Source organism: Mixophyes fleayi, chromosome 11, assembly GCF_038048845.1.
Source record: "Mixophyes fleayi isolate aMixFle1 chromosome 11, aMixFle1.hap1, whole genome shotgun sequence".
In the NCBI taxonomy this organism is placed as follows: Eukaryota; Metazoa; Chordata; class Amphibia; order Anura; family Limnodynastidae; genus Mixophyes; species Mixophyes fleayi.
The window spans coordinates 76,386,945-76,413,458 of NC_134412.1; the positions used below are offsets into that span (position 1 = coordinate 76,386,945).

A 26,514-nucleotide genomic window follows, 5' to 3' on the forward strand; every position below is an offset into this window, starting at 1 on the left:
ATAAATGATGATGATGAACAGTATTCACAATGGAGCCCAGAGTCCTTCATCTCACAATAATTAGCGATGAGTAGTTATATAATATAGGAGTAGTTTGAGTACTTGTATAAACAGATGTGTGAGGTAACTTATCTTTGTCATGTTCCGACATCACCAGTCATCATAGAGAATATATTTCATTACAGTTATGTAGGACGTCTCTCATCCATGTCAGAGTTACAGCTAAGATAACATACTTTATATTCTTTTCCTATGTAATGTATTTGAACAATACTTACAGCTTCTCTTCTTCATTCCCATTTTCCTATATCTATTTTAGTTCATGCAAACAGGTCATTGTCAGCACAGTTTTCCCTTCTCATTTAAAAAAAGAAAATACATAAACAAACAGTGAAGCTGTAATAAAAGGACTGACAAGTTACTAGCACCCCCCCCGAAAACTAACTCCCTCTGCCTGCTCTTGCAGGATTTAGTTCCTTTGGGTTGTGGGGCTGTATAAGTCTTCTCTATCTCTTGTTACCCACTGCATCAGCCAGAACCTGTTTCATGTACGCATGCATCCACATTCAGTACCACCACCATAACTCATGTGTCGGCCATAATTACACTACAGCAAACACTTCCACGCTTTACAAGTTCCTAAAGTTACTCTTCGCACCAAGAAATTATAATTTATTGCCCCTGAAACCAATGACACTTACTTCTCTCTCTCAGTCCCTGGCCGAAGCTGCGATACACATTGTACAGAGACCAAAACAGCACAGACTTAATGACCACCGAGATGAAGGAGCCGGTCACAGCAGCTGCTTCCAGCGTGTAGGAGTCTCCTATGCCCCATTCCACAGCCACCTAGAGGCAAAACACAACGATGTAAGGTCTGTACTCTGTGGTGAGTTTTGATTGTCCATATTCATCATGTCCAGTCTGTTATTTGATCCTTAAAGTGAATGTAATCTGTGTATTTTTTTTTCTTCCAAAATTATGATGCAATTTGTTTTATCAGCATTTTAACTTGGAGAGAACCTGTTTTTTTGATAGGTCTCCCCTAATGGAGTCTGTGTAAACTGGATCTAACGGAGTCCTTGTGACGTTGCTGCGGTAACATCATAGGATGGAGATGAGAAAGCAGCATACAGTCGGAAACTGGTTAATCAGAGAGCTAGACTACGTGATGTATCCTTCTAGAGGCTTACAGATGTAGTCACAGCTTTATCCCAGAGAGCTAGACTACATGATGTATCCTTCTAGAGGCTTACAGATGTAGTCACAGCTTTATCCCAGAGAGCTAGACTACGTGATGTATCCTTCTAGAGGCTTACAGATGTAGTCACAGCTTTATCCCAGAGAGCTAGACTACGTGATGTATCCTTCTAGAGGCTTACAGATGTAGTCACAGCTTTATCCCAGAGAGCTAGACTATGTGATGTATCCTTCTAGAGGCTTACAGATGTAGTCACAGCTTTATCCCAGAGAGCTAGACTACGTGATGTATCCTTCTAGAGGCTTACAGATGTAGTCACAGCTTTATCCCAGAGAGCTAGACTACGTGATGTATCCTTCTAGAGGCTTACAGATGTAGTCACAGCTTTATCCCAGAGAGCTAGACTACGTGATGTATCCTTCTAGAGGCTTACAGATGTAGTCACAGCTTTATCCCAGAGAGCTAGACTACATGATGTATCCTTCTAAAGGCTTACAGATGTAGTCACAGGTTTATCCCAGAGAGCTAGACTACGTGATGTATCCTTCTAGAGGCTTACAGATGTAGTCACATCTTTATCCCAGAGAGCTAGACTACGTGATGTATCCTTCTAGAGGCTTACAGATGTAGTCACAGCTTTATCCCAGAGAGCTAGACTACGTGATGTATCCTTCTAGAGGCTTACAGATGTAGTCACAGCTTTATCCCAGAGAGCTAGACTACGTGATGTATCCTTCTAGAGGCTTACAGATGTAGTCACAGCTTTATCCCAGAGAGCTAGACTACGTGATGTATCCTTCTAGAGGCTTACAGATGTAGTCACAGGTTTATCCCAGAGAGCTAGACTACGTGATGTATCCTTCTAGAGGCTTACAGATGTAGTCACAGCTTTATCCCAGAGAGCTAGACTACATGATGTATCCTTCTAGAGGCTTACAGATGTAGTCACAGGTTTATCCCAGAGAGCTAGACTACGTGATGTATCCTTCTAAAGGCTTACAGATGTAGTCACAGCTTTATCCCAGAGAGCTAGACTACGTGATGTATCCTTCTAGAGGCTTACAGATGTAGTCACATCTTTATCCCAGAGAGCTAGACTACGTGATGTATCCTTCTAGAGGCTTACAGATGTAGTCACAGCTTTATCCCAGAGAGCTAGACTACGTGATGTATCCTTCTAGAGGCTTACAGATGTAGTCACAGCTTTATCCCAGAGAGCTAGACTACGTGATGTATCCTTCTAGAGGCTTACAGATGTAGTCACAGCTTTATCCCAGAGAGCTAGACTACGTGATGTATCCTTCTAGAGGCTTACAGATGTAGTCACAGGTTTATCCCAGAGAGCTAGACTACGTGATGTATCCTTCTAGAGGCTTACAGATGTAGTCACAGCTTTATCCCAGAGAGCTAGACTACATGATGTATCCTTCTAGAGGCTTACAGATGTAGTCACAGGTTTATCCCAGAGAGCTAGACTACGTGATGTATCCTTCTAAAGGCTTACAGATGTAGTCACAGCTTTATCCCAGAGAGCTAGACTACGTGATGTATCCTTCTAGAGGCTTACAGATGTAGTCACATCTTTATCCCAGAGAGCTAGACTACGTGATGTATCCTTCTAGAGGCTTACAGATGTAGTCACAGCTTTATCCCAGAGAGCTAGACTACGTGATGTATCCTTCTAGAGGCTTACAGATGTAGTCACAGCTTTATCCCAGAGAGCTAGACTACGTGATGTATCCTTCTAGAGGCTTACAGATGTAGTCACAGCTTTATCCCAGAGAGCTAGACTACGTGATGTATCCTTCTAGAGGCTTACAGATGTAGTTACAGCTTTATCCCAGAGAGCTAGACTACGTGATGTATCCTTCTAGAGAATACAGATGTAGTCACAGCTTTATCCCAGAGAGCTAGACTACGTGATGTATCCTTCTAAAGGGCTTACAGATGTAGTCACAGGTTTATCCCAGAGAGCTAGACTACGTGATGTATCCTTCTAGAGGCTTACAGATGTAGTCACAGGTTTATCCCAGAGAGCTAGACTATGTGTTGTATCCTTCTAGAGGTTTACAGATGTAGTCACAGGTTTATCCCAGAGAGCTAGACTACGTGATGTATCTTCTAGAGGCTTACAGATGTAGTCACAGGTTTATCCCAGAGAGCTAGACTATGTGTTGTATCCTTCTAGAGGTTTACAGATGTAGTCACAGCTTGATCCCAGAGAGCTAGACTACGTGATGTATCCTTCTAGAGGCTTACAGATGTAGTCACAGCTTTATCCCAGAGAGCTAGACTACGTGATGTATCCTTCTAGAGAATACAGATGTAGTCACAGCTTTATCCCAGAGAGCTAGACTACGTGATGTATCCTTCTAAAGGGCTTACAGATGTAGTCACAGGTTTATCCCAGAGAGCTAGACTACGTGATGTATCCTTCTAGAGGCTTACAGATGTAGTCACAGCTTTATCCCAGAGAGCTAGACTACATGATGTATCCTTCTAGAGGCTTACAGATGTAGTCACAGCTTTATCCCAGAGAGCTAGACTACGTGATGTATCCTTCTAGAGGCTTACAGATGTAGTCACAGCTTTATCCCAGAGAGCTAGACTACGTGATGTATCCTTCTAGAGGCTTACAGATGTAGTCACAGCTTTATCCCAGAGAGCTAGACTATGTGATGTATCCTTCTAGAGGCTTACAGATGTAGTCACAGCTTTATCCCAGAGAGCTAGACTACGTGATGTATCCTTCTAGAGGCTTACAGATGTAGTCACAGCTTTATCCCAGAGAGCTAGACTACGTGATGTATCCTTCTAGAGGCTTACAGATGTAGTCACAGCTTTATCCCAGAGAGCTAGACTACGTGATGTATCCTTCTAGAGGCTTACAGATGTAGTCACAGCTTTATCCCAGAGAGCTAGACTACATGATGTATCCTTCTAAAGGCTTACAGATGTAGTCACAGGTTTATCCCAGAGAGCTAGACTACGTGATGTATCCTTCTAGAGGCTTACAGATGTAGTCACATCTTTATCCCAGAGAGCTAGACTACGTGATGTATCCTTCTAGAGGCTTACAGATGTAGTCACAGCTTTATCCCAGAGAGCTAGACTACGTGATGTATCCTTCTAGAGGCTTACAGATGTAGTCACAGCTTTATCCCAGAGAGCTAGACTACGTGATGTATCCTTCTAGAGGCTTACAGATGTAGTCACAGCTTTATCCCAGAGAGCTAGACTACGTGATGTATCCTTCTAGAGGCTTACAGATGTAGTCACAGGTTTATCCCAGAGAGCTAGACTACGTGATGTATCCTTCTAGAGGCTTACAGATGTAGTCACAGCTTTATCCCAGAGAGCTAGACTACATGATGTATCCTTCTAGAGGCTTACAGATGTAGTCACAGGTTTATCCCAGAGAGCTAGACTACGTGATGTATCCTTCTAAAGGCTTACAGATGTAGTCACAGCTTTATCCCAGAGAGCTAGACTACGTGATGTATCCTTCTAGAGGCTTACAGATGTAGTCACATCTTTATCCCAGAGAGCTAGACTACGTGATGTATCCTTCTAGAGGCTTACAGATGTAGTCACAGCTTTATCCCAGAGAGCTAGACTACGTGATGTATCCTTCTAGAGGCTTACAGATGTAGTCACAGCTTTATCCCAGAGAGCTAGACTACGTGATGTATCCTTCTAGAGGCTTACAGATGTAGTTACAGCTTTATCCCAGAGAGCTAGACTACGTGATGTATCCTTCTAGAGAATACAGATGTAGTCACAGCTTTATCCCAGAGAGCTAGACTACGTGATGTATCCTTCTAAAGGGCTTACAGATGTAGTCACAGGTTTATCCCAGAGAGCTAGACTACGTGATGTATCCTTCTAGAGGCTTACAGATGTAGTCACAGGTTTATCCCAGAGAGCTAGACTATGTGTTGTATCCTTCTAGAGGTTTACAGATGTAGTCACAGGTTTATCCCAGAGAGCTAGACTACGTGATGTATCTTCTAGAGGCTTACAGATGTAGTCACAGGTTTATCCCAGAGAGCTAGACTACGTGATGTATCCTTCTAGAGGCTTACAGATGTAGTCACAGCTTTATCCCAGAGAGCTAGACTACGTGATGTATCTTCTAGAGGCTTACAGATGTAGTCACAGGTTTATCCCAGAGAGCTAGACTATGTGTTGTATCCTTCTAGAGGTTTACAGATGTAGTCACAGCTTGATCCCAGAGAGCTAGACTACGTGATGTATCCTTCTAGAGGCTTACAGATGTAGTCACAGCTTTATCCCAGATAACTATTATTATTACTAAGAATAAAGGCCTGATGGTTCTCAACTAATTAGAACTAAATCAGCAGGTGTCCTCATGTAAGAAGTATTTGAAATAATCAAAAATATGGACTGCGCTTGACATAGATCAAACAGTATATTAGATAATAAAATGACAATCAACATTTAAAATGCAAAGCACAAAAAAACTATAATCCTTATAAACCCTTTTGTATTCCCAGATCCCTTTTTGGGTGCAGCTTCCTCATTACTACATTTAGCAGCTGTAAATAACAGCCCCAGTAGTTTCTTGGGCCACTGTATGTACAGTGGTGAAATTGAGATTCTAATATGATTTGGGGCTTTTTAGTTCGGTTTACTCTACCTACTACAGAGAATGGTAGATTGTCCAGGTGTTGACCTTAGCGTTAACCCAATTAATAAGAGGCAACACATTCTTCTCTAAAAATTGGTGGGGTGTTTCTGTGACAGTAATGCCAGGGGTATATTAATTTGGTGGGAGAGTGTATTTATATGTAGAAATGTAAATAGATAGCCAATGTTTAAAATGCAATTGCAAATAGATCAGAGATGAGGTCATCCGGGTCAGTTCCTCTTTGAAGCTTAAATATGGGTGTGTAGGTACCATTAATTGAGAAGTATTGAGGGGAAGCATACAAACGTTTTACTCATGATATAAACCTAAGCCTGAAGTTGACTTACTCAGCCTGAAGTCAGTTTGGTCACTGTAAATAACTTTATTCCATCTCAGAGTTATGACTTCGACAAGTACCGGTAGTTTAAAATCAAACTTAGGGAGGGAAATGGGTCTATAAGACCTATTTGTTGTAGGGTCTTCACCAGGTTTCAATAAGACCACAATACAAGCATCATATGTCATGGGGAGACGGACATTTCTAAAAGGCTCTATTGTACATCCGTAGAAGTTGAGGGACTAGCTCATCTCTGTATCTCCTATAGCATCAGTCATTTTCTCTTGTTAGTTTTGATTCTGGGTAGGCTACGTGTTTAGAAGATAATTGAGGGAATGCGAACTGGGATAGGGATTTCATTAACTATGGCTGTGACCTACTGACTTGAAAGGTGATTATAATCTTTTGTAAAAGGCACTGATCTGTGCAGTAATATCCTTAACATTAAGTAAAGTTGACTCACATAAGTCTGTAATTGAAAGCTGACAGGACCAGTTTGATCTCTAACCCTGTAACTAAGTACTTTACTAGACCTGTAATCTAACTAAAATAAACAGTGCAAATCCCTGCAAATTTGGAACACGCACATGAACAATTGCATAGAGGTCTGAATAGGAAGCTACAGTCCATACAAGGTCAATAAAATCCTTTAAAATATTGAGCAGAGATCCAAGGTCAGAGGGAAATACCAAAGCTTGAAGTCAAACCATACACCGGCGGGTTATATCTGTCTACAGATAATAAATGTATCCACAATTATTTGGTGTAGCCCTGAGGTAGATGGAGGTACCTTGTTTCTCATATGATAAAAAGGGATCAGATGCCCTGTAACGGCATATATCTGAATAACTCTGATAAAGAGCCATAGACAGAGGGCAGAATATGCAGATAAGTGGTAAAGAAAAATTGGTGACATATTTAGCCCTGCTAGCATTTAGCAGGTATTCTGCAAAGTATCCATGATACTCATGTATATGTATACTCACTTCCATGTTTCATGTAATCCTATTAGTCAGACCTGTAAGTCATAATGACAATAGGACAATTGCCTTACAACCAGGGTAACACCTACTTGGATGCTGAAATAATTGTATTTTACCATCAGCAACATTTCAAAGGTGACCGGGCTAAGCCATAAACTAGGGGTAGCCCAGATGTTTGAGCTTTGGTTTGACATCTGGAAAAGTAGACCATGTATAGAAGGCCACCACTTTTGAAACTCTATTGAAAAGTCAGAACAACAGGACACGGTGGACCACCAGGCCAGGATGGACGTGCTGATGATCGCTCTACTGTGAAGGTGGCAGAGAACTCCGATCCAGGATTCGGTAAACTGTTTCAGGTACTAGCACTGAGACTTTTGAAGCAGACAGTGAACGCTAAAGTTATTGAAATGGATCTGGTTTTCAAGGTTGCCAGACTTTTTGTGCCAGGGTTCCACTTGCAACTGCAGGGACTCCACGTTAGCAGCCATGGGATTACAACAATCTTCTAGCATGGAGATTCTGCCCTTCAAGTTCATTATTTGTTCCCTCAGCATTTATACATCTGGACGCAGCAGACCTTTACTCGGGAAATAGGTATTGCTAGGCTGTTTGCATGAAGGGAAATAGGTTTATTTATTAAATGTGAATACTATTATTTTAATGTTGGGGCTGGAGGAAGGCCTAATTATTAATCGTGGGTGCTATTGATTTAACGCTGGGTCTGGCTGTAATTTTCTAAATGTAGCCATTTTTTTTTTCCAAATAGGTCCTCCAACATTCCAGGATCCAGACAAGCTGCAACTAAAGAAACCAGCAGCCACAGGTGGTGAAAGTGAGAAGAACAGGTAGGAGAGAGCAGCAGATTGTGTTAAATGTTGTGATTCTAGTAGGGACAATGTAAATTTTTGATGAGTGTTGTGCCCAATGTAAGGTGCAGTCCAAGACTGAACTCTTTCTGTACACACTGCATTCTTTCTATACTACAGTGTTGTGCTAGATGTCCTGAAAGTCAGTAGTGCTGGGACATATGTCACGCTCTGGTGAATTCAGGACCTAGTGATTTTGATGTGCTAGCCACACCCCAGCGGCGCATTGACACGCCCCCAAATGTATGACCACCACCCCCCAAAATTTTGCGCAATTTTTTTTAAGCTTACTCGACTATGAGTTTGTTGTACCGGGGCCCTGAATTCCTCTTGGCAGCCCTGACGTTCAATGCACTGTAACTGTCTGGCTTCTTTGGGGGTTCAAATTATTTGGAAAGCTTTAGGCAAAATGAAGACTCAGCCACTGCGGGTGGTATAACACCCCCTCTGGGTTAACACCATGAAGTGTTAGGAGATAAGGATTAAACCCACCTCTTCTCAAACCAGGTCCCTTCCCCCCACCAAATCCATATTGTAAGATAAAACTTGACATCTGGCTCTGCTCACTGCTTTCCACTACTGTGCACAGAAACAGAAGACGTATGTCTCCGTAGGGATCAATGATCCCTGGATCTGTTTAATATTCACTGTGGTTTCTCTTCATGCAAGTTCCATTCAGAATACAACCAAGGGGGACATTTATATTACATGAGCTCATAACATTCAGAATCTTGTACTTGTTTCCCCCTAAAAAATAAGTATTATTTTAGTATATGCTGTCATGCAATTATTGACAAAGACAATTCATAGTACCTTGTATAGAAGATACACCAGATAGGCCACTTCTGGAAGGTTTTGTAGCACAAATATCCACACAAGAGGCTTCAACTCTTTCAGAATCTGTTAAAAGCAAATAAGAATAGGGTGAAAATACTATTGCCAGATAAAGAACAACTGCTACATGGTGAAATCAAAACCGGTGTTCATGCAAGAAAGAGCATTATGTCCCAACCAGTATCATCATCATTTATTTATATAGTTCCACTAATTCCACAGTGCTGTACATTATATCAAACTAGTGGCCCAAGAGCTAGATAAATTGTATTCCCATGTTTCACATTTTATTTTCTTATACTATGGAATAAAAAAGGCATTGATAAAGGGAATTCTTACCACTGATCAACTTAAATTTTTCTTTGATGTCCTATAAACTCTCTACAGGTTATTCTTAATAAATTAGAGACACAAAACAGATAAACCCATTTTATCATCATCATTATCAGCTATTTATATAGCGATACTAATTACGCAGCGCTGTACAGAAAACTCACGCACATTAGTCACTTCCCCATTGGGGCTTACAGTCTAAATTCCCTAACATACCCACAGACAGACACAGAGAGAGAAAGACTAGGGCCAATTTTGATACCAGCCAATTAACCTACTAGTATGTTTTTGGAGTGTGGGAGGAAACGGGAGCACCCGGAGGAAACCCACGCAAACACAGGGAGAACATACAAACTCCACACAGCTAAGGCCATGGTCTTTTATGAAGATACAACGAAATAAACAAGGAATCAGTTGGTGGTGTAATTTGTTACTTTATAAAATGATGGCTGGCAGCGATAACCATCATGTTCAGTTTTACTGTGGAAAGAGAGAGATTGTGCACACCTGTGATTATTTTGCTCCAAAAAGGGAGCATTTGTGCATGAAGGACACTTGTTAGGAAGACCACCGAGTGGCCTATAGCACTTCTGACAGAGCTACAGTCTTCCATGGCAGAGATAGAAGCAGCAGCCCATGAGCATATATGATTGGTTGTGAGCAGTTAGATCAGATGTCACTGCAGCACTGAGCTCTATAACCACTTCAGTCCCTGACAATAGCTGTCAAACTCTGGGAGTGACATTTAATGCAAATTAAGTATGCAATCCCTTTAAAATATTTAATACCATTATGGGCTTTGTTGGTAAAACACTGCTTTGTCTAGACATGGGTGACCGTCTACCAATTCATTCCACATATGTTCAACAGCAGCATAAAAATGACCTAACATTTACAGTTCTGTACAATTAGACACCCTGTCCCATCTGTATGCAGCTTGGATAATATAACTCAAACTGGCACATGAAATTGTAGTTTAACATGCGGCCAATTATGGTAGCATCCGCAATCATCATCATCATCAATTTATATAGCGCCACTAATTCTGCAGCGCTGTACAGAGAACTCACTCACATCAGTCCCTGCACCATTGGAGCTTACAGTCTAAATTCCCTAACACACACACAGACAGACTAGGGCCAATTTGATAGGAGCCAATTAACCTACCAGTATGCTTTTGGAGTGTGGGAGGAAACCGGAGTACCCAGAGTAAACCCACGCAAACACGAGAAGAACATACAAACTCCACACAATCATCTTGAGCAAGTGAGAAGACTAGCCAGACATTGGCTTGATGTCATGGGGGCATGAGGCATCGAGTACCTTTCAGTAATTAAGGAGTCCCTTCAAGTTGATATCTATGCAAAACAAATATGACTGTTACTTTACAAAGAAGTTCTCACAGTTCTCAAATATGGGGTGGATGGAAATCTCCGCGATGCGCCTCCGAACGGTCGGGGGGCCACTCTGCAGCGATGCAACATTGCAGATTCTGTCTGGCACCCTGCTGTAATGCGCAGGAAAATCAGAAAATGTGCGCAGCCGAATATCACAGCGTTGTTAGGCGGCACATTGCGCAGAATTGAATCTGCACCTCTGAGTTTAAAATACATGGGGGAAGGGGCACTATAAGACTCGAGACACCCTTGTTTGAAAGATGCGACGACTTAGAATTATTGTGTGCATCATGTGTGATCACAAGACAATACAGAAATGATTACGTCCCGGGACGGAGTAAGACCTACATTATCCTGGCTTCAATAAACCGAGGGCTACCCTCATCTGAAAGAGGGGAGTAACTGCTTCCCAATGAAGCACCTTCTTAGTGGTTATTGTCTGGTGATCACAAGACAATAATTCCCTACACAACAACAGAAAGCATTAATAAATGCATCCTGGCTTCATTAAACCAGAAGTACACTCATTTGATGTGGTAGGTTGTCTGTTTTTAAAAAGAGGCACCACATTTAATTCCTACATATATTTTGTACATTTTATTTAAAAAACAATACAAACTAGCAAAAAAACCAAAACAAAGAAAACGATTAAATGAATATGCAAGTGCAGATTTTATCATGAAAACCTAGGTGTAGAATCCTGGTATTTGTGATTTTGGTGGATTGATACCAAAGCAAGAACCACAAAGCATTTCTTTGTTTTGTTTAGGAATAAAGACACACAAACATGAATACTCACAGCCAGAATACCAATGATGAATTTCAGAAAGGCCCAGATCAGGCCAAAGGCGAGTATAATGCTATGAAGAGTGGAGATTTCATATAAGCCAGAAAAGAAGACCAGGACTGTCAGGCAGAGCTGAAAAAGACAAAATAAAATGTATAAATCTGAACTCTATATTACGTTGTCAAATTCCCTTTCACCAATTCTATACCATGTAATAAATTCCACATCATCATTATAAAAGCTGGAAAGTCCACAGCATGTGAACAGGCAACTGTGATCAGAAAAGGCATAAATTAGATTAAACATATTACTGTTTTCTTTTGTAATAATACTCTGGCAAATGTAAAGTCTTAGGGCCCAAGTCATTAAGGAGAGCAAAGCAAAAATAAGAAGTAACTTTGCACCTTGGCAAAACAATGTTGCATTTGAGGGGGGGGGGGGGGATTTAAAATGTGGGGGCAGATTTATAGTTGGGATAGGACATGTCCTAGAATAACTTTAAATTTCAATGTAAAAATAAAGCTAACAAGTATTTGTGTGCTACATGAAAAAGGAGTCAGTATTTTCCTTACATGCAAAATAATCAACTAAATTGCACCCCTGGCATCGTAACATGGTTTGTCCCTGATAGAATTTACTCTTTTTTTTTTTTGCCTTGCTCTCCTTAATGACTCTGGCTCTTAAAGAGCAGCTCATGTCTGCACACGGTGGAGGCAGCCATATTGTGGCCTCAACCAGTATTCATGAGAATGCAGCCTATGAATTCCTGGAAACCAGTGACTACATTGACTATTTTAAGACCGATATACGTTCGACGTGTTAGATATGTACAAAAGGAGTGATGGTGGATCCTTAGGCGCTATAGCTTGTCACACGGAGTAAATCAATGAACTTTAGACCATATCACATTTGATTTATAAAATATATATATATATATATATATATATATATATATATATATAACAAAAATGCATTAAAACATACGCAAATTCAAGTTCTGTGACTGTCAAAGTTCATTCAAAGGTCTTGCAGCAATGTCTCTATCTTCAAAAGGTTATGGGAATAGATTTCAATATCTCACCCCATATGGTGTCATACCTTTAAATAGAATATTCAAATGTGCAATATCCACCAGGGGAATAATAATTACCATGATTGGCACAAGTGATAATATGAACACACTGTTTATTTACATCCATGTGTCACAAACACCCTTTTGTGTTACTAGACACATAATTTCTTCACAATTTGTATTATTTATATATATAATATTTATTATATATATCCCCCTCTGTAATCCTCTTACTTAGATGGAAACTCAAACTCTCTCATGTAGAACATATATCAAAGCATATGCAAAAGAGTGAATAGGCTCCATAAAACAAAACAAACAAAACAAAATGGCTGCCTCCAACCTGTGTCCTAGACAATGGTACTTCGTTGTTTAAAAAAAAAAAAAAAAAGCCCTCACATCTGGTAAAACACAAAGCATTTTGCCTCAGAAGCTTCACATTGAGGTATGAAAACATTTTTCCGTAAGAATTTTTGAACATTAAACAAAATCAAAAGCGTTTTCCTTTAAAGAAATACGTCGGCTGTTCAGAAACAATGACACAATTGTGTGAAATATTTAAAAGACACACATTTCTATTTATGCTGTACAAACCGCATTCAAACGCAAAGTGTAAGAAAAAAAACCTGTACTTTCGTTCAATTTCACACCACAGTCTAAATATCCAAACTTCAAGTGAATTATTTATAACCCAGCAAAGCACATTATTCCATTAAACATTACAGGAAGCGGCTGGGTCCATTTTTAGCAACTTCTTTCCATTTCAGATCTACTAAATCTATGACACCATTTTCTGCTTTGAATTTCAATAATGGTGTTTGTCTAACTTCCTCGCTCTTTAAGATAGGCACTTATAGAACCCCCGTCATTTATGGTACCCCAGAGTTCTCTGCTTCAACAGCGCTGGCAATAAACGCCAACACATATTTCCACAGTTCAGCAGAGGTTAATAAACTTCGATTTTTCTTTTATTGTTAATGTAATATAATGGAGCCTCAAGGAGCAGAAATAAGGATTTCAGCTGTGCAAAATAGAAAAATACTTTTAAGTGTACAATTAGCAAAAGGAACAACTGACCAAAGAAGTATTGTGATAGGGATATACAATACATTTATAAAACTGCCGAATAGTTTTAGAGTTAGGTCACAAACATGATTTTTGCTATTGTGTTATATTTTAGCTGAATACTTAAACCTGCTGAATTCTCTGCAGGGCACACAGATATATTATATAATTATACATATCTCGGGAGGGCTGGCAGATTTTGGCCTGAGGAATAAGCACAACCACTAAACATACCCAGTTTAACAACTCTACCACATGAAATGTCTATACAAACATGCTATTACATATGTACCTTGCAGGGACTTACAAAACCAGACACAAAGGGGTAAATTTATCAAGCTGCGGGTTTGAAAAAGTGGAGATGTTGCCTATAGCAACCAATCAGATTCTAGTTATCATTTGTTTAGTACATTCTACAAAATGACAGCTAGAATCTGATTCACCTTTTCAAACCCACAGCTTGATACATTTACCCCTAAGTCTGTAAGAGGCGTGTACGTCTGATATATGAACTTTCTTTCATATAAAGGTGTGTTTTAATACTGGTGTCAAGGAGCCTCAAATCCCTTCTCTGTTTTTGGGGTCCCTGCTCCTTCCACCACTTAACTCTCAGTCTGTGGCTTCCTGCTTACCTCAATCAGTCTCCTTACAATAAGACACTGCCCCTGTCACATGTAGCTACGTACTCAGCAACACATTATTCCTTCTCCCCCCCCCCTCTAGCAACGCATTTCTACCCCTCTGCCCTTTGAAACAGCGCATTTCTCCCCCTCCACCCCCTGAAGCAGCGCATTTCTCCCCCTCCACCCCCTGAAGCAGCTCATCTCTCCCACTCTGCCCCTTGAAACAGTGCATTTCTCCCCCTGAAGCAGCGCATTTCTCCCCCTCCAGCCCCTGAAGCAGCTCATCTCTCCCCCTCTGCCCCTTGAAACAGCGCATTTCTCTTCCGCCCCCTGAAGCAGCGCACCCTCCTCCCAGCAACAAATTATTCCTTCCCCACCCCACTGCAGGAGCACATTCCTCCCTCTCTGTGCTGTCACAGCACATATCCCTACCCCCTCTCTTCCCTGTGTAGTAACCCCTCATACTCATAGCAACATGGTCCACATGCACAATTCTTACCTGTACCTTTACACCAAGCTCTGCAGTTGTACAGGGACAGTCTGGCAGTGCATCAGAGTAAAGCTCCTTCATTCGGAACCGCTCCCAGATGGACCTCAGTGACAAACAACGGGTCTCACTGCAGCTGCAGAGGTCGGGACAAGGCGGCTCCACACCCCCCGGCCGCAGTGAGACCCAGCACAATGCGGGACAGATACCTAGCGCCGTACGATTTTTGTCCTGGATCTCCCTGTATCTATTTGCTTCCCCTTGCGGCCCACATGCTGTACACTACTGCCCTACATCTACACTGTAAGAACTTACAATAGGTTGAACCTGAATTACTCTTTCACTCTTGCGTACTATGTAACTTAATATAGAACATTTCTAAAACATCTGAAGGATTCCAAGTATCTAACATGTTGTTTTTTCCTTTAGGTAAGAATTGCAGAACACACGTGCAGGTAACGCGATACCAAAAAAATCACATTATTAGTGAACCACTTATCCCTTAGCTACTGTATTTAAGTGGTACAGTACCTGTGCTTGCAGGTCAAAGGTCAGCAACGAGAAGCAAAGGCTTAACATGTTGTACTGAACCTGCAGACTCTCCAGGGCGCCTCCTACCCGGAATGCCATCATATTCTGCCCCAGTACCAGGCTCAGAGCGCACACCACGTGGATGAGACCAACCAGGAGGATCACTATGAACCGCGGCTGAATGGAGAAAAACAGCAATAGATAGCTGTAATAGAAGTGAGTATACAAGAAGCAAGAGACAGTAATGTAGCAGCTTCCGCATCAGGAGTTTAAAGAAACTATCAGCAAAAAATACTAAATAATATTTTACTTATAACACAGTTGTAACTACTGCTTTACTTTTATCTTTGTGTCTGAGAATTGTTAGTTTTCATCAATATTTTCCTCTATGCGGTTTCTCTCTTGGTCAAGCTGTCAATATCTGGATCTAGAAATCAAAATCTCACTTCTGTCGTTGCGTTAATTATATTAATGTCATTCCACTGCATTATAGCTATGGGGAACCCATCCCCGCTGGGCGGACCTCAATTTGCCCGGACAAAAATGTGACACGTTTCTGAAATGATTCTACGTGGACCTACACATCAGAGGAGGAACCATTTTTGACTGAGGGGGGGGGGGGGGTTTAGCACATTAGTAAAAACAGGTGGTACTGTAACTTCATAAACTTGTTTCAGATAGAAATAGAAAGACTTGGCTTCCACACATTGTTGGGTTACAGTTTCCACCATTCCCAATTATGCAAAAAAAAATGTTATCTAATCTGGCATGTTGACATTAGAAAAGAGGTACCTTGAGGGAAGATCATATTACTGTATGGGAAATTGTATTTGTGCAATTTCCTATACCCGGGGAATTACTCGGACAGCCATGTTTTGAGTAAGGAAGTAATTTATCATGTGCTGAACGGTCTGATATCATCCAAATTGGCCATGTGTGTGTGTGTGTGTGACCAAATTGGAAAGTGATTCAGTCATCCAACTGTAGTCAGCATAAGATTTTGGTTGGTCAATTAAATTTATTTGACCGACTTTGTGCACCCATACTAAATAATCAAAATCGATCAGCCAGGATAGCAATGGACCTGCACTGGTATGTGTGCGTCAGCCAAACTTTAAATAACAAGGTAGCGCATACTGCTACCAAGACATTTTCAACTTTTTCCAGATCTACAAAATGGGATGTATTAGAAGGATACCGATGGACTTAAAAGTTTTAACTTTTTGATGGTAGCATCCAAAAACAGCATTGCTTTTAAGAACAAAAAGTAAGATACATATTAAAGTAAAATGACAAAAACATGTAGTAAAAGGTAAATACCATTGTCTACCTGTTGCTTGTTTTATAAGTACATTAACTGACTGTTAGAATCGGTGTATAATACAAAAGATATTTTCACCCTTTCTGCATCGTATAAATATTATCAAAACAGAAAATCAGATCAATCATCTTTGCTCTCAGTATAAACACCACAGTACAGCTCACTTTGGGAGAGAATATCATTGATGTTCAAAGTAACAAAAAAAAAAGACAGATTTAAAAAATAAAAATATATATAAGACGGTATTTTTAAACTCACAAAGAATGCCGCTTATGTGGAGTTTTAATAAACTTTATGGGCCTGATTCATTAAGGAAAGTAAGGCAAAAAAATTTGTAAGTTTTTTTCTGAACAAACCATGTCAAAATGCAAGGGGTGCAAATTTTTTTTATTAATTATTTTTTCATGTAGCACACAAATACTTGATAGCTTTATTTTTACAATGAAACTTAAAGTTGATCCAAGACATGCCCTATCCAAACTATAAATCTGTTATCACATTTTAAATTTACATCCCCCTCCAATGCAACATGGTTTTGCCAAGGTGCAAGGTTGCTTTACTTTCCTTATTGAATGAGGCACTATATGTTTTTGTGGGGGTAAATTCTACTTTGACTACACAGTGACCGTTGATGTATGCATATTTTACCATATGAGCAATAACCATTGTTAATCACCTACATAAAAACCCCTTATAAGCAATGTTATGTCCCAGAGCAGGGGATGATGGCGGGCTGACACACAGCAACACTCACTTGTATATCGGGTTTAACGTCTTTGGAGAGAACACTGAAGTTGACAATTGAGCGAATCATTTCCAGTAGAATGGAGAGTACAAACATGATGAGTTCCTGGCGGTTCTCTTGCAGGATGCCCCGAGTCACGTAATAGATGCAGAACACTGATAAAGAGATGAGGAGCGCTGAGTAACAGGTAAAGTATAAATTTAATTGTTCTCCTATACAGTAATGTTGTGCCAGTTGCAAGTCTGGATTAGATCGTACAAAGGTAGGTAACCAGTGGGGTCTCCAGCTGTTGTAAAACTACAAACCCCAGCATGCTAAAATCGCATTGGGACTACTAGTTGCGCACTAGCTACAGACCCACATGTTGTTCTGACCTGATCCAAAAGGGAGACTTTAACAAAACATCATACAAAGTTACAAATGCAAAAAGTGAGACCTGAAGATTTCTAATAGAAAACAAACAAAGGGGACTTACAGTAAAGAGACTGCATAGCTAGCAATTACTTATTGGGCATCACAGTGGCCTAGTGGTTAGCACTTCTGCCTCACAGCAGAATCTGCCATACAAACTCCACACCTTATCTGTGTGGAGTTTGTATGTTCCCCCTGTGTTTGCGTGGGTTTCCTCTGGGTGCTCCGGTTTCCTCCCACACTCCAAAAACATACTGCTAGGTTAATTGGCTGCTATCAAAATTGACCTAAGTCTCTCCCTCTCTGTCTGTCTGTGTGTGAGTGTGTGTCTATATTAGGGAATTTAGACTGTAAGCCCCAATGAGGTAGGGACTGATGTGAATGAGTTCTCTGTACAGCACTGAGGAATTAGTGGCGCTATATAAATAATAATGATGATGATGATGATGATGTTTACAAGACAAAGACATAACATTTATGCCATCTGCCCAAAAAGGATATGTAGATACAGGTGCTTAGAGTAAAAAATAAAAGATTTTGGGCCTCAGTCATTAAGGAGAGCAAGGCAAAAAAAAAAATGGACTAAATTTGACCCCGGACAAAACCATGTTACAATGCAAGGGGTGAAAATGAGTTTATTATTTTGCACATAATGAAAATACTGGCTTTTTTTTTGTCATGTAGCACACACATACTTGATAGCTTTAATTTGACACTAAAATTTAAAGTTGATCTTAGGACATGCCCTATCCAACTATAAACCTGTCCCCACAATTTAAATTTACCTCCCCCTCGAGTGCAACATGGTTTTGCCCAAGTGCAAAGTTACTCCCTTTTTATGCTTTGCTCTCCTTAACGACTCAGACCCGTTATTTGCACTTAAAGTGCAACATTTGAAAAGCTGAAATATAGTCTGGTCACAAAGAGGTGGAAAACCTCCATTCAACAACAAATGGTTAAACACCTAATATATAGCTTAGCCTTGTACATGTAAATATTGCACAATGGAGGTACACTTACATATTAGTATATTTAATAAACTGGAGAATACATTACAAAAGTCGATATAATATCTAGTTTAATTAATGCTCCACAAACGACAGTATGTATGCTAGTTAGTGGGGAACATTTATGAAAACGGGTGGAAACAAAAAGAGAAAATAACTTGTGGTGCCGGGTAGCGGTGGGAAACACCACCTTTACCCCTTGCACCAGTGTTCATAAATGTCCCTCATTGTCTACTCTTAGGGGATGTCTGTCTTCAGCTCTCTATAAACTATAGCATGAAAACATAACATAAACAGGTGTTTTGATCTGCGTCCTTCTATAGAATGCCTCTGCCCATAGGGTAGACGCAGAACACTGATAAAAAGATTAGGAATCCTAAGTAACAAGTACAAATTTACATATCCACTCCCTAAATTATCTTCTATTACGAAATGTTATTCAGGAAACATTATGTTCAGCACTAGTGGCACGTAACGCCGGATTAATCTGCAAAACAGTTAGGCAACCTAAAGAACTTAGCTGTTGCCAAACTTCCAAGTAACTTCCAAGTCCCGAGATGCCTTGCAGCCTCAGATGATCATAAGAGAAACTTTAAGTACTCAAATATAATGCAAAAACTTTGGATTAAGAATGAGTGATCTATAAATGTATTAGCAAAAGCATAAAAAGTACTTTATTCAGTATAAGAAAAATTACAGGTTAACAGTGGAGCCGGCCATTTCTGTGGCTGAACCAATACTGAGCCAAATATCAATTTGCTAGATGCATCGTTGAAGCATGAAACACTAACAATCTGCATCTACCACGTGCATTTCATGGGTCCACTGTAGCAATATAGACATTTTGGAAACTTTGCTACAGTGGTCAAGAGAGCTTACAATCAACTACACATGTTCAAAGAAAAGAACATAGGCACAGATTGCTGGGCTCTGCCTCAGGAAACCTTCAAAAGTATAGCTGTCAAAAATAGTAGTACACTGTTACACCTATAAAAGGAATACACTATACTACACACTACCATATGCAAAAGAGCCACTTGCTCAAGGTCTGAATGTGACTTTCCCCTGATATATGTTCCCACAATTTTTTTTATACCAATTTCGCCTTTTTACGACATAAAGTTGAAGTCCTTTTACATTCTAAATAAACTGCCAGCTGTGATTTCACCATAACAGCTTCATTTTAATGTTTGTTATTTTATTTGCAGCCCCACTCAAGGTAGCCGAAAATATAAGATCATTTCACAATCCACTCACAAAGTTTAAAAAACCTTAATACCCCCCTTTCCCCCATTGCTTCGATAGTTTGAAGAACATATATTGAGTAAATATCAGACCATAATGCCTTAGGAAGAAAGACGTTTCGAAACACGTAACATCAGGGTTACTTGTTTGCCTTGCTGGTGGAGAACAGTCTGTGCTCATGGTGCCCATATGACTATAGAATATAGGGCAGCACAGTGGCTCAGTGGTTAGCACTTCTGCCTCACAGCACTGGAGTCTTGATTTCGATTCCCAACCATGACCTCATCTGTGTGGAGTTCGTATGCTCTCCCCGTGTTTGCGTGATTTTCCTCCCACACTCCAAAAACATAGTGGTAGGTTAACTGGCTGCTATTAAATTGGCCTTAGTCTTTCTCTGTCTGTGTGTGTGTGTTAGGGAATGTAGACTGTAAGCTCCAATGGGGCAGGGACTGATGTGAGTGAGTTCTCTGTACAGCGCTGCAGAGCTAGTGGCGCTATATAAATAGATATTATTATTCATTTTTATTATTAATTTTTATTTATAGGGCGCCACAAAGTATCCGTAGCGCCGTACAAGGACAAACAATGGCACAGTACAAGGTGAAACAGCACAGTACAAGTAACAGTAAGCACTATAACTCTGGGGGCTCAGGCACAGCATGAAAGAGAGGGAGGGAGGGGAAAAGTGAGTACAGGCAGGTAACTATGGCCCAAGAGGGTGGGCACGGATGACAGGTTGAGAGTCACTGAGGGGAGCGGAGAGAAGCGAGAGGAGACAGAGGGCAGAGGGACTGAGAGGAGGTGAGCTGAGTAGCTGGAGAGCGCAGTTAAAAGTGATGGAAACAGAAGGTAGGAGAGCCCTGCTCAAAGGAGCGAACAATCTAAAGGGAGGGGAAGATAATGATAGATATAGATATATATATCTCTAAGTATATCATTACCACCTCGCTTCATTACAGACAGCTGAAGCCCCTACCACATATTTAGGACAGTGTCCTAATGGAAAGGCGGACATTTAATTTGCTGTCACACCACTGGCACTGCCCCTGTGCATGAATCAAACAATCCACACAAAGCATTTCTGTGAAGAAAGTCTGCAACTTTGTCAGTCACCCATCTGCCTAATTAGAAATATACACCCCCCCCCACAGCCAACAGGGTAAGGTCATAGACCTACTTCCCAGTGGCAGGGACAACTGCTTCATGGTCCCAGTCTTGGCTGTGTTTTACAGTAAAGGAACGTGAGCTCCATTCACTGTGAACTATATTTAAAGCGGATTGACATTTGTAAGAATCTTCACTGTCATTATATTGGTTCCTTCTGAATCGATGTTACATGCGGTTTGTCTGCTTTGCTACCAATTTGCACTTTGCAACCCCAATTCCGCTACCGATTTTCACATTGCTATCAAGTGCTGTTTGTTTGCTTTATGACTGACACTGCTACCTTTGCCATTCGTTGTCACGTTGCCACTGGAGTAGGTGGTTATTTTAATATTGAAAAAATACCTCAATGTAGCTTTAAAAATATTATTATACTAGGGGTTGCTTTTATTTACAAGCAATACATTTTATGTGAAAGACTATTGTAAAACTAAAAAAAATTCAACATTATGAAATACAAAATTCCACGTATAAAGAGATAACGTTCCTTTGAGTACAGTCTTCCCATTGCAGTAAGCACTGTGCAATTTCCTGTGGCCAGCAGGCAGAAGTTGCTCCAAACCATATAACCGCAGAACAATGATATTCGAGAGATAATACATCGTAGTCAGGACAGTGGTGGGGTGTATACAGGGGTACGCCATACCGCCACTTCTCCTACTGCCTTCATTGTAAGACTATCACATCCCATTTACATTTCCCAGACCGCCACTCCTAAATTTCCACTTTGACCACTGAGTCAGGGGCAATCACTGAATTCTGAAAAAAGGGATTTCAAGTTTTCACCAAAATGTTTATACTCTAGTATATAAAGATTTTAGAAATGCTATATACATTATATATAGCAAATGCTATGGACAAGCCTACCAATCACACTGACGTGCAAAAAGGCATCAGTGCAAGCTTTGTATTTTATTTATATATTAAAAGGTAAATCTGGTCTAGACAGGGGCTTCCAGACACCTGTAAACCCCCTGTTTAAGAAAACAAATGTGGTAATCTGGAAGTGATTTATAAAATCCTCTCTGCCCCCAACACATTGAACCAGGCAAACAGATCCTTTTTCGAACATGGGAAATTGTTCTCAGTGGTCCTGGAACATATGGTTATTGCTTCCAATGAGTGCATCTCTTCATTTGAATGTCTGCAATATTTCCTTGGTAGTTTAGACAAACAACAAAGTGTAGGCTTCAAAAACAGGAAACTAAGTTTAGGCGTATCCGCATTGAAATAGAGATGTTGCAATAAACACTTATGTGCAATTTATTCTGGTAGAAAAGAAAACAAAACTATGGACAAATATAGATGCATGTGAAAATACAGCTTAAAGGACCACTAAACCCAAAATGAAAAAGTTTCAGATATAAACCACTGCTACATACATTGATCACATGTAATTCCACCACAATTCAGTTAAAGTATATGATTACCACCCCGACCATATATTTAGGACCGTGTCCTAATGGAAAGGCGGACATTAAATTTGCAGTCACATCAGTGGCACTGCCCTTGTGCATGAACCAAACAATCCACACAAAGCATTTCTGTGAAGCAAGTCGCCAAGTCTGTCAGTCACCATATCTGCTTAATTAGTTAGAAATATACCCCTCAACCAACATGGCCACTTGCTGCAGAGGAGCGAAACGGACACATTTATACAAGTACAAACATTCCAGTTATCCCACATATTTATTATTCAGTTAATACACAGCCTTTCATGTATAATAGTTTCATCCAATGGCTTAATTCCCTTTAATTGTTGATAGCTCTTTGCCAGTATTTAGATTAAAGCTACTTAGTAATTAATACAGAGGGACCTTTAATCAAACTGGTGCAATAGAAAAAGGTGGCATTGCAACCAGATACTGACATTTTAGCACTGCAGTTTAGGAAAGCAAACAACTGACTGGTTGCTATGGGCAACACCACCTTTTCCTGTGCACCAGTTTTCATAAATTACCCATCGCTCAATGTTCAGCAGCCATGAAGAAAGAATTTAGTTTGAACAAAGAACATAAAATAACTAAACTGCAGAGGAATGGCAAAGGCAACAGAACATGACTTAATATGCTAAAGAATTATTTTTCGTTTCCTGCATTTCAGAGGCGTTTTATCTGGAAGTGATGAGAATATGTTAGTTGCATCCAGTCATGAAGGGGTTTTGCCTCTACAATAAAACAAGACACTGGTTCCTATTGAACGCACAAGATGTTTTCTCATATTTTCGCTAACAGTGTCTGCTTTCATTGTATGTAGGTGACAGATGTATTTTAAATCTGTTAAAACATTGTATATTCCAGATGGATTTTCAAAACTGTTCCACTAAATATTTGTCCGATTCCACATAATGCATTGGCTGAATGTGGCCTATATACCCACCAGGGCCGACGAGAGGAATTTTGGGCCCTGGTACAGAAACTTCTTGGGGCCCACTTCCATAGGAGGCGTGGCCACACCAGGTTGGTGGCTCCTCCCACTACACAGGATGGCCGAGGCTCCAGGCAGTCCTGGGCATTTTCGTCACCCCCGACACCCGCTGGAGTTTGCATTCCGTGGCTTACATATGGGCAGCACAGTGGCTCAGTGGTTAGCACTTCTGCCTTACAGCACTGGGGTCATGAGTTCAATTCCCGACCATGGCCTTATCTTTGTGGAGTTAGTATGTTCTCCAAAGTTTTGCGTGGGTTTCCTCCGGGTGCTCCGGTTACCTCCCACACTCCAAAAACATACCGGTAGGTTAATTGGCTGCTAACAAATTGACCCTAGACTCTGTCTGTCTGTGTTTCTGTTAGGGAATTTTGACTGTAAGCCCCAATGGGGCAGGGACTGATGTGAATGAGTTCTCTGTACAGCGCTGCGGAATTAGTGGCGCTATATAAATAAATGGTAATAATAATAGATGCTTTATAATGCATGTAAATAGAAATGACACTAAAAGGAATCGTTCCAAGAGAGTCCATACCCATCTGCTTTTTCTAATGCTACAAATTCTATTTCCATGTTTTTACAATTCAGCGATACAATCTTATTTAATATGCACGTAACAATGCATATCAAACGTACAATGGATGCTTACAATAAAAGAATGCATCTCATAGGCCAGTGTATATGTCCCCAGTCCTAACCCAGCCACACCACACAGCAGAATGAACTGACCATTGTTGTCCCAGCTCGATTCAAACTATAAATTCTGTATAATGAGCTGGCAGAAGCAGCGTGGACCGGCATTCCACAGAATAGAGAAGGAAACGTGAAACTCGTATTGTGTCAAATATTTGGCACGATTTTACTCATCTCTACTGTACATATGAATCAGACAGTCCTGTGGAAAGTACATAGTCCTGAACGTAATCTGTGCTCCGACTCTGTACTGTAAAACAGACCTGACTGTGCACAAAAAGTGTCGCTACCATTAACAGAGCTGAGCCCCGATCTTTTACTATGAGAATTAACAAAAGCCGGAATGTGGGAAATAAACGGAGCACTTTCAGACATACATATTTTGCACTGTCAGTCCGAGTGCCGAACGGACGTCTCTCAGATAATCGGCATAATACACGTGTGTATGGTCAACTCTGACAGAGATCTGGTAGCCCGGCGGTAGCCAAGTGGCTGGATCACACTTTATATCTACACCTTAAGGTTACAGCTTTACTGTTATACCATCTGCTTTACTTTTTGAATGTCGGTCATTTTTGCAATTTATGGCGTTTTAATGGGAAGAAGCATTGCCGGAAAGAACCAGGCGTTTCTGTCCTGAAAGAAAAAGTCACAAATGTGCAAAACATAAAATGCAGAACGCAGTAGATTGACTTGACATTGTTAACTTATAAACAAAGTAATACTTTTTTTTTTTTAACTGCACAAGTGGCTTCCTCCTTGCACCAGACGCCGCAGTCACGTTGTGCACTTACCCACTCCTATCAGTTGTATAAGGGACACTGTTGAATCCTCGTTTCTCTGCTGCACCAAGTTGGAGATGGTTAAGCCAAGTACACACAGAAGAGAGATGATGGCCAGGCAGAAATAGGTTTTTATTGGCCATGGCAACTCTGCCCAGGGCTTGATCTGTGATTTAGAAAAAAAACCAAAAAGGATTAAGAACACGGATCTATAAATTTGTGCTTATACTACTACTGTAATATCTATGCCCACGTGGCTCTGTGTCTCATGTGCACATTTTAGGTGTGTTTGACAGGGTAGGGGGAGAAGGGGAACATTTTAAAAGGAAAAAAAATGCATGTAGCCCAGAGACCCAGACCACAGTCCCATAGTGGGCTATGTTCCTCCTGCCCAGCCAGCTCCTGGATACAAGTGTAAATTTTAACTGTCCTAGCTTTGGATCTTATATCCCTATATTATATCTATGCGTTAGAGTGATTTTTTTTTTATATTGTGTATCAGGTCTCTGGCTTATGCCAGATCTCTATGTTGGATATATCTTATATCTATATTAAATGTTTTATTAATTGTCAAGTGCCTCTTTGAATTTTTCAAGAGATCTCCACTAGTTCCAATCATTAATCTTTGTACTCATTCAGCAGCGCTACCCTTATCTTTTACTTGTTTGTGTTTATCATTATCTCTGGTGGCTGGCAGCAATCCACCACGGGTGTGCAGCAGCTAAAGAGTCCCTGTATGTAGACTTTTTATCTTTTTTTTTTTTTTTTTTATTATATCCTATATTGTCTATTACTTTGTTTGCTGAATCTATTATGAATATATTTTACTCTTAGTGGTTTATTCATTATTAAATTTTAACTGGCCAAAATTAAACTCAGTATGACAATAGTTAAGAGAACATCTGTTAAGATTACAGCTGCCTTGATCACTGAAACTATAGCAATATCCTCTCACCGAGGTCTCCCTTTGCTACCAAACATTATTATATATTATAAAAAAAAACAAAAACATCCCGGAGGCAGAGTTTGTAAATAAGGTCTTTTGGTTGCTACATCTGCATTCGCAAAATACAAATAATGTAATTGTAAATAAATAGAGCCCTCTACTGGAGAAAGAGTAGAATTACATTTATTGTTCCAAGAATAAACCATTTACTAAGTGAAATGGGCAAAGCAGATGGTGTCAGTGCTATCAGCCGCCAACATACTATTTTTATGTTCCAGTAAGACTGTAAAACAGAATATAGGGTAGCTTATAAGTTCCATAAGACCAGACACAAAATTGCAAACAAAGTAAATTTAAAACAAACAAAAAGAAAATCTGGCTTATGCATAGCATATAAATATGTTCTTCACATAGATCATTTCTTCACAAATATTGTCCTGCTTTCCCGTCCTGCACCCCAGCCAACCCAAACCCGTTACTTGAAGCCATACTACACTGTGTCATTCGAGGCAGACGCAGCAGCTGAGCAGAGGAGTCAATCTGTTTATTACTATGCAAAAAAACAAAAGCCAGTATTCCAATGTGGAATGAATCCCTAATACA

General features: G+C 40.3%; 1 protein-coding gene across 2 annotated transcripts in view; it reads right to left on the reverse strand.

Moving 5' to 3' along the window:
* Window positions 1–26,514, reverse strand: part of LOC142106716 (uncharacterized) — a 42,078-nt gene that overhangs the window by 4,611 nt on the left and 10,953 nt on the right. The window contains exons 3-8 of one of the 2 annotated variants that reach the window (XM_075189710.1): window positions 24,978–25,131; window positions 17,246–17,391; window positions 15,231–15,347; window positions 11,405–11,524; window positions 8,855–8,941; window positions 702–849 (exon numbers count right to left, since the gene is read on the reverse strand). In XM_075189710.1, coding sequence (XP_075045811.1) covers window positions 702–849; window positions 8,855–8,941; window positions 11,405–11,524; window positions 15,231–15,347; window positions 17,246–17,391; window positions 24,978–25,131 — 772 coding nt within the window. Of the gene's footprint in view, window positions 1–701; window positions 850–8,854; window positions 8,942–11,404; window positions 11,525–15,170; window positions 15,348–17,245; window positions 17,392–24,977; window positions 25,132–26,514 lie in introns of both variants that reach the window. The other variant, XM_075189709.1, reaches the window with a different exon arrangement.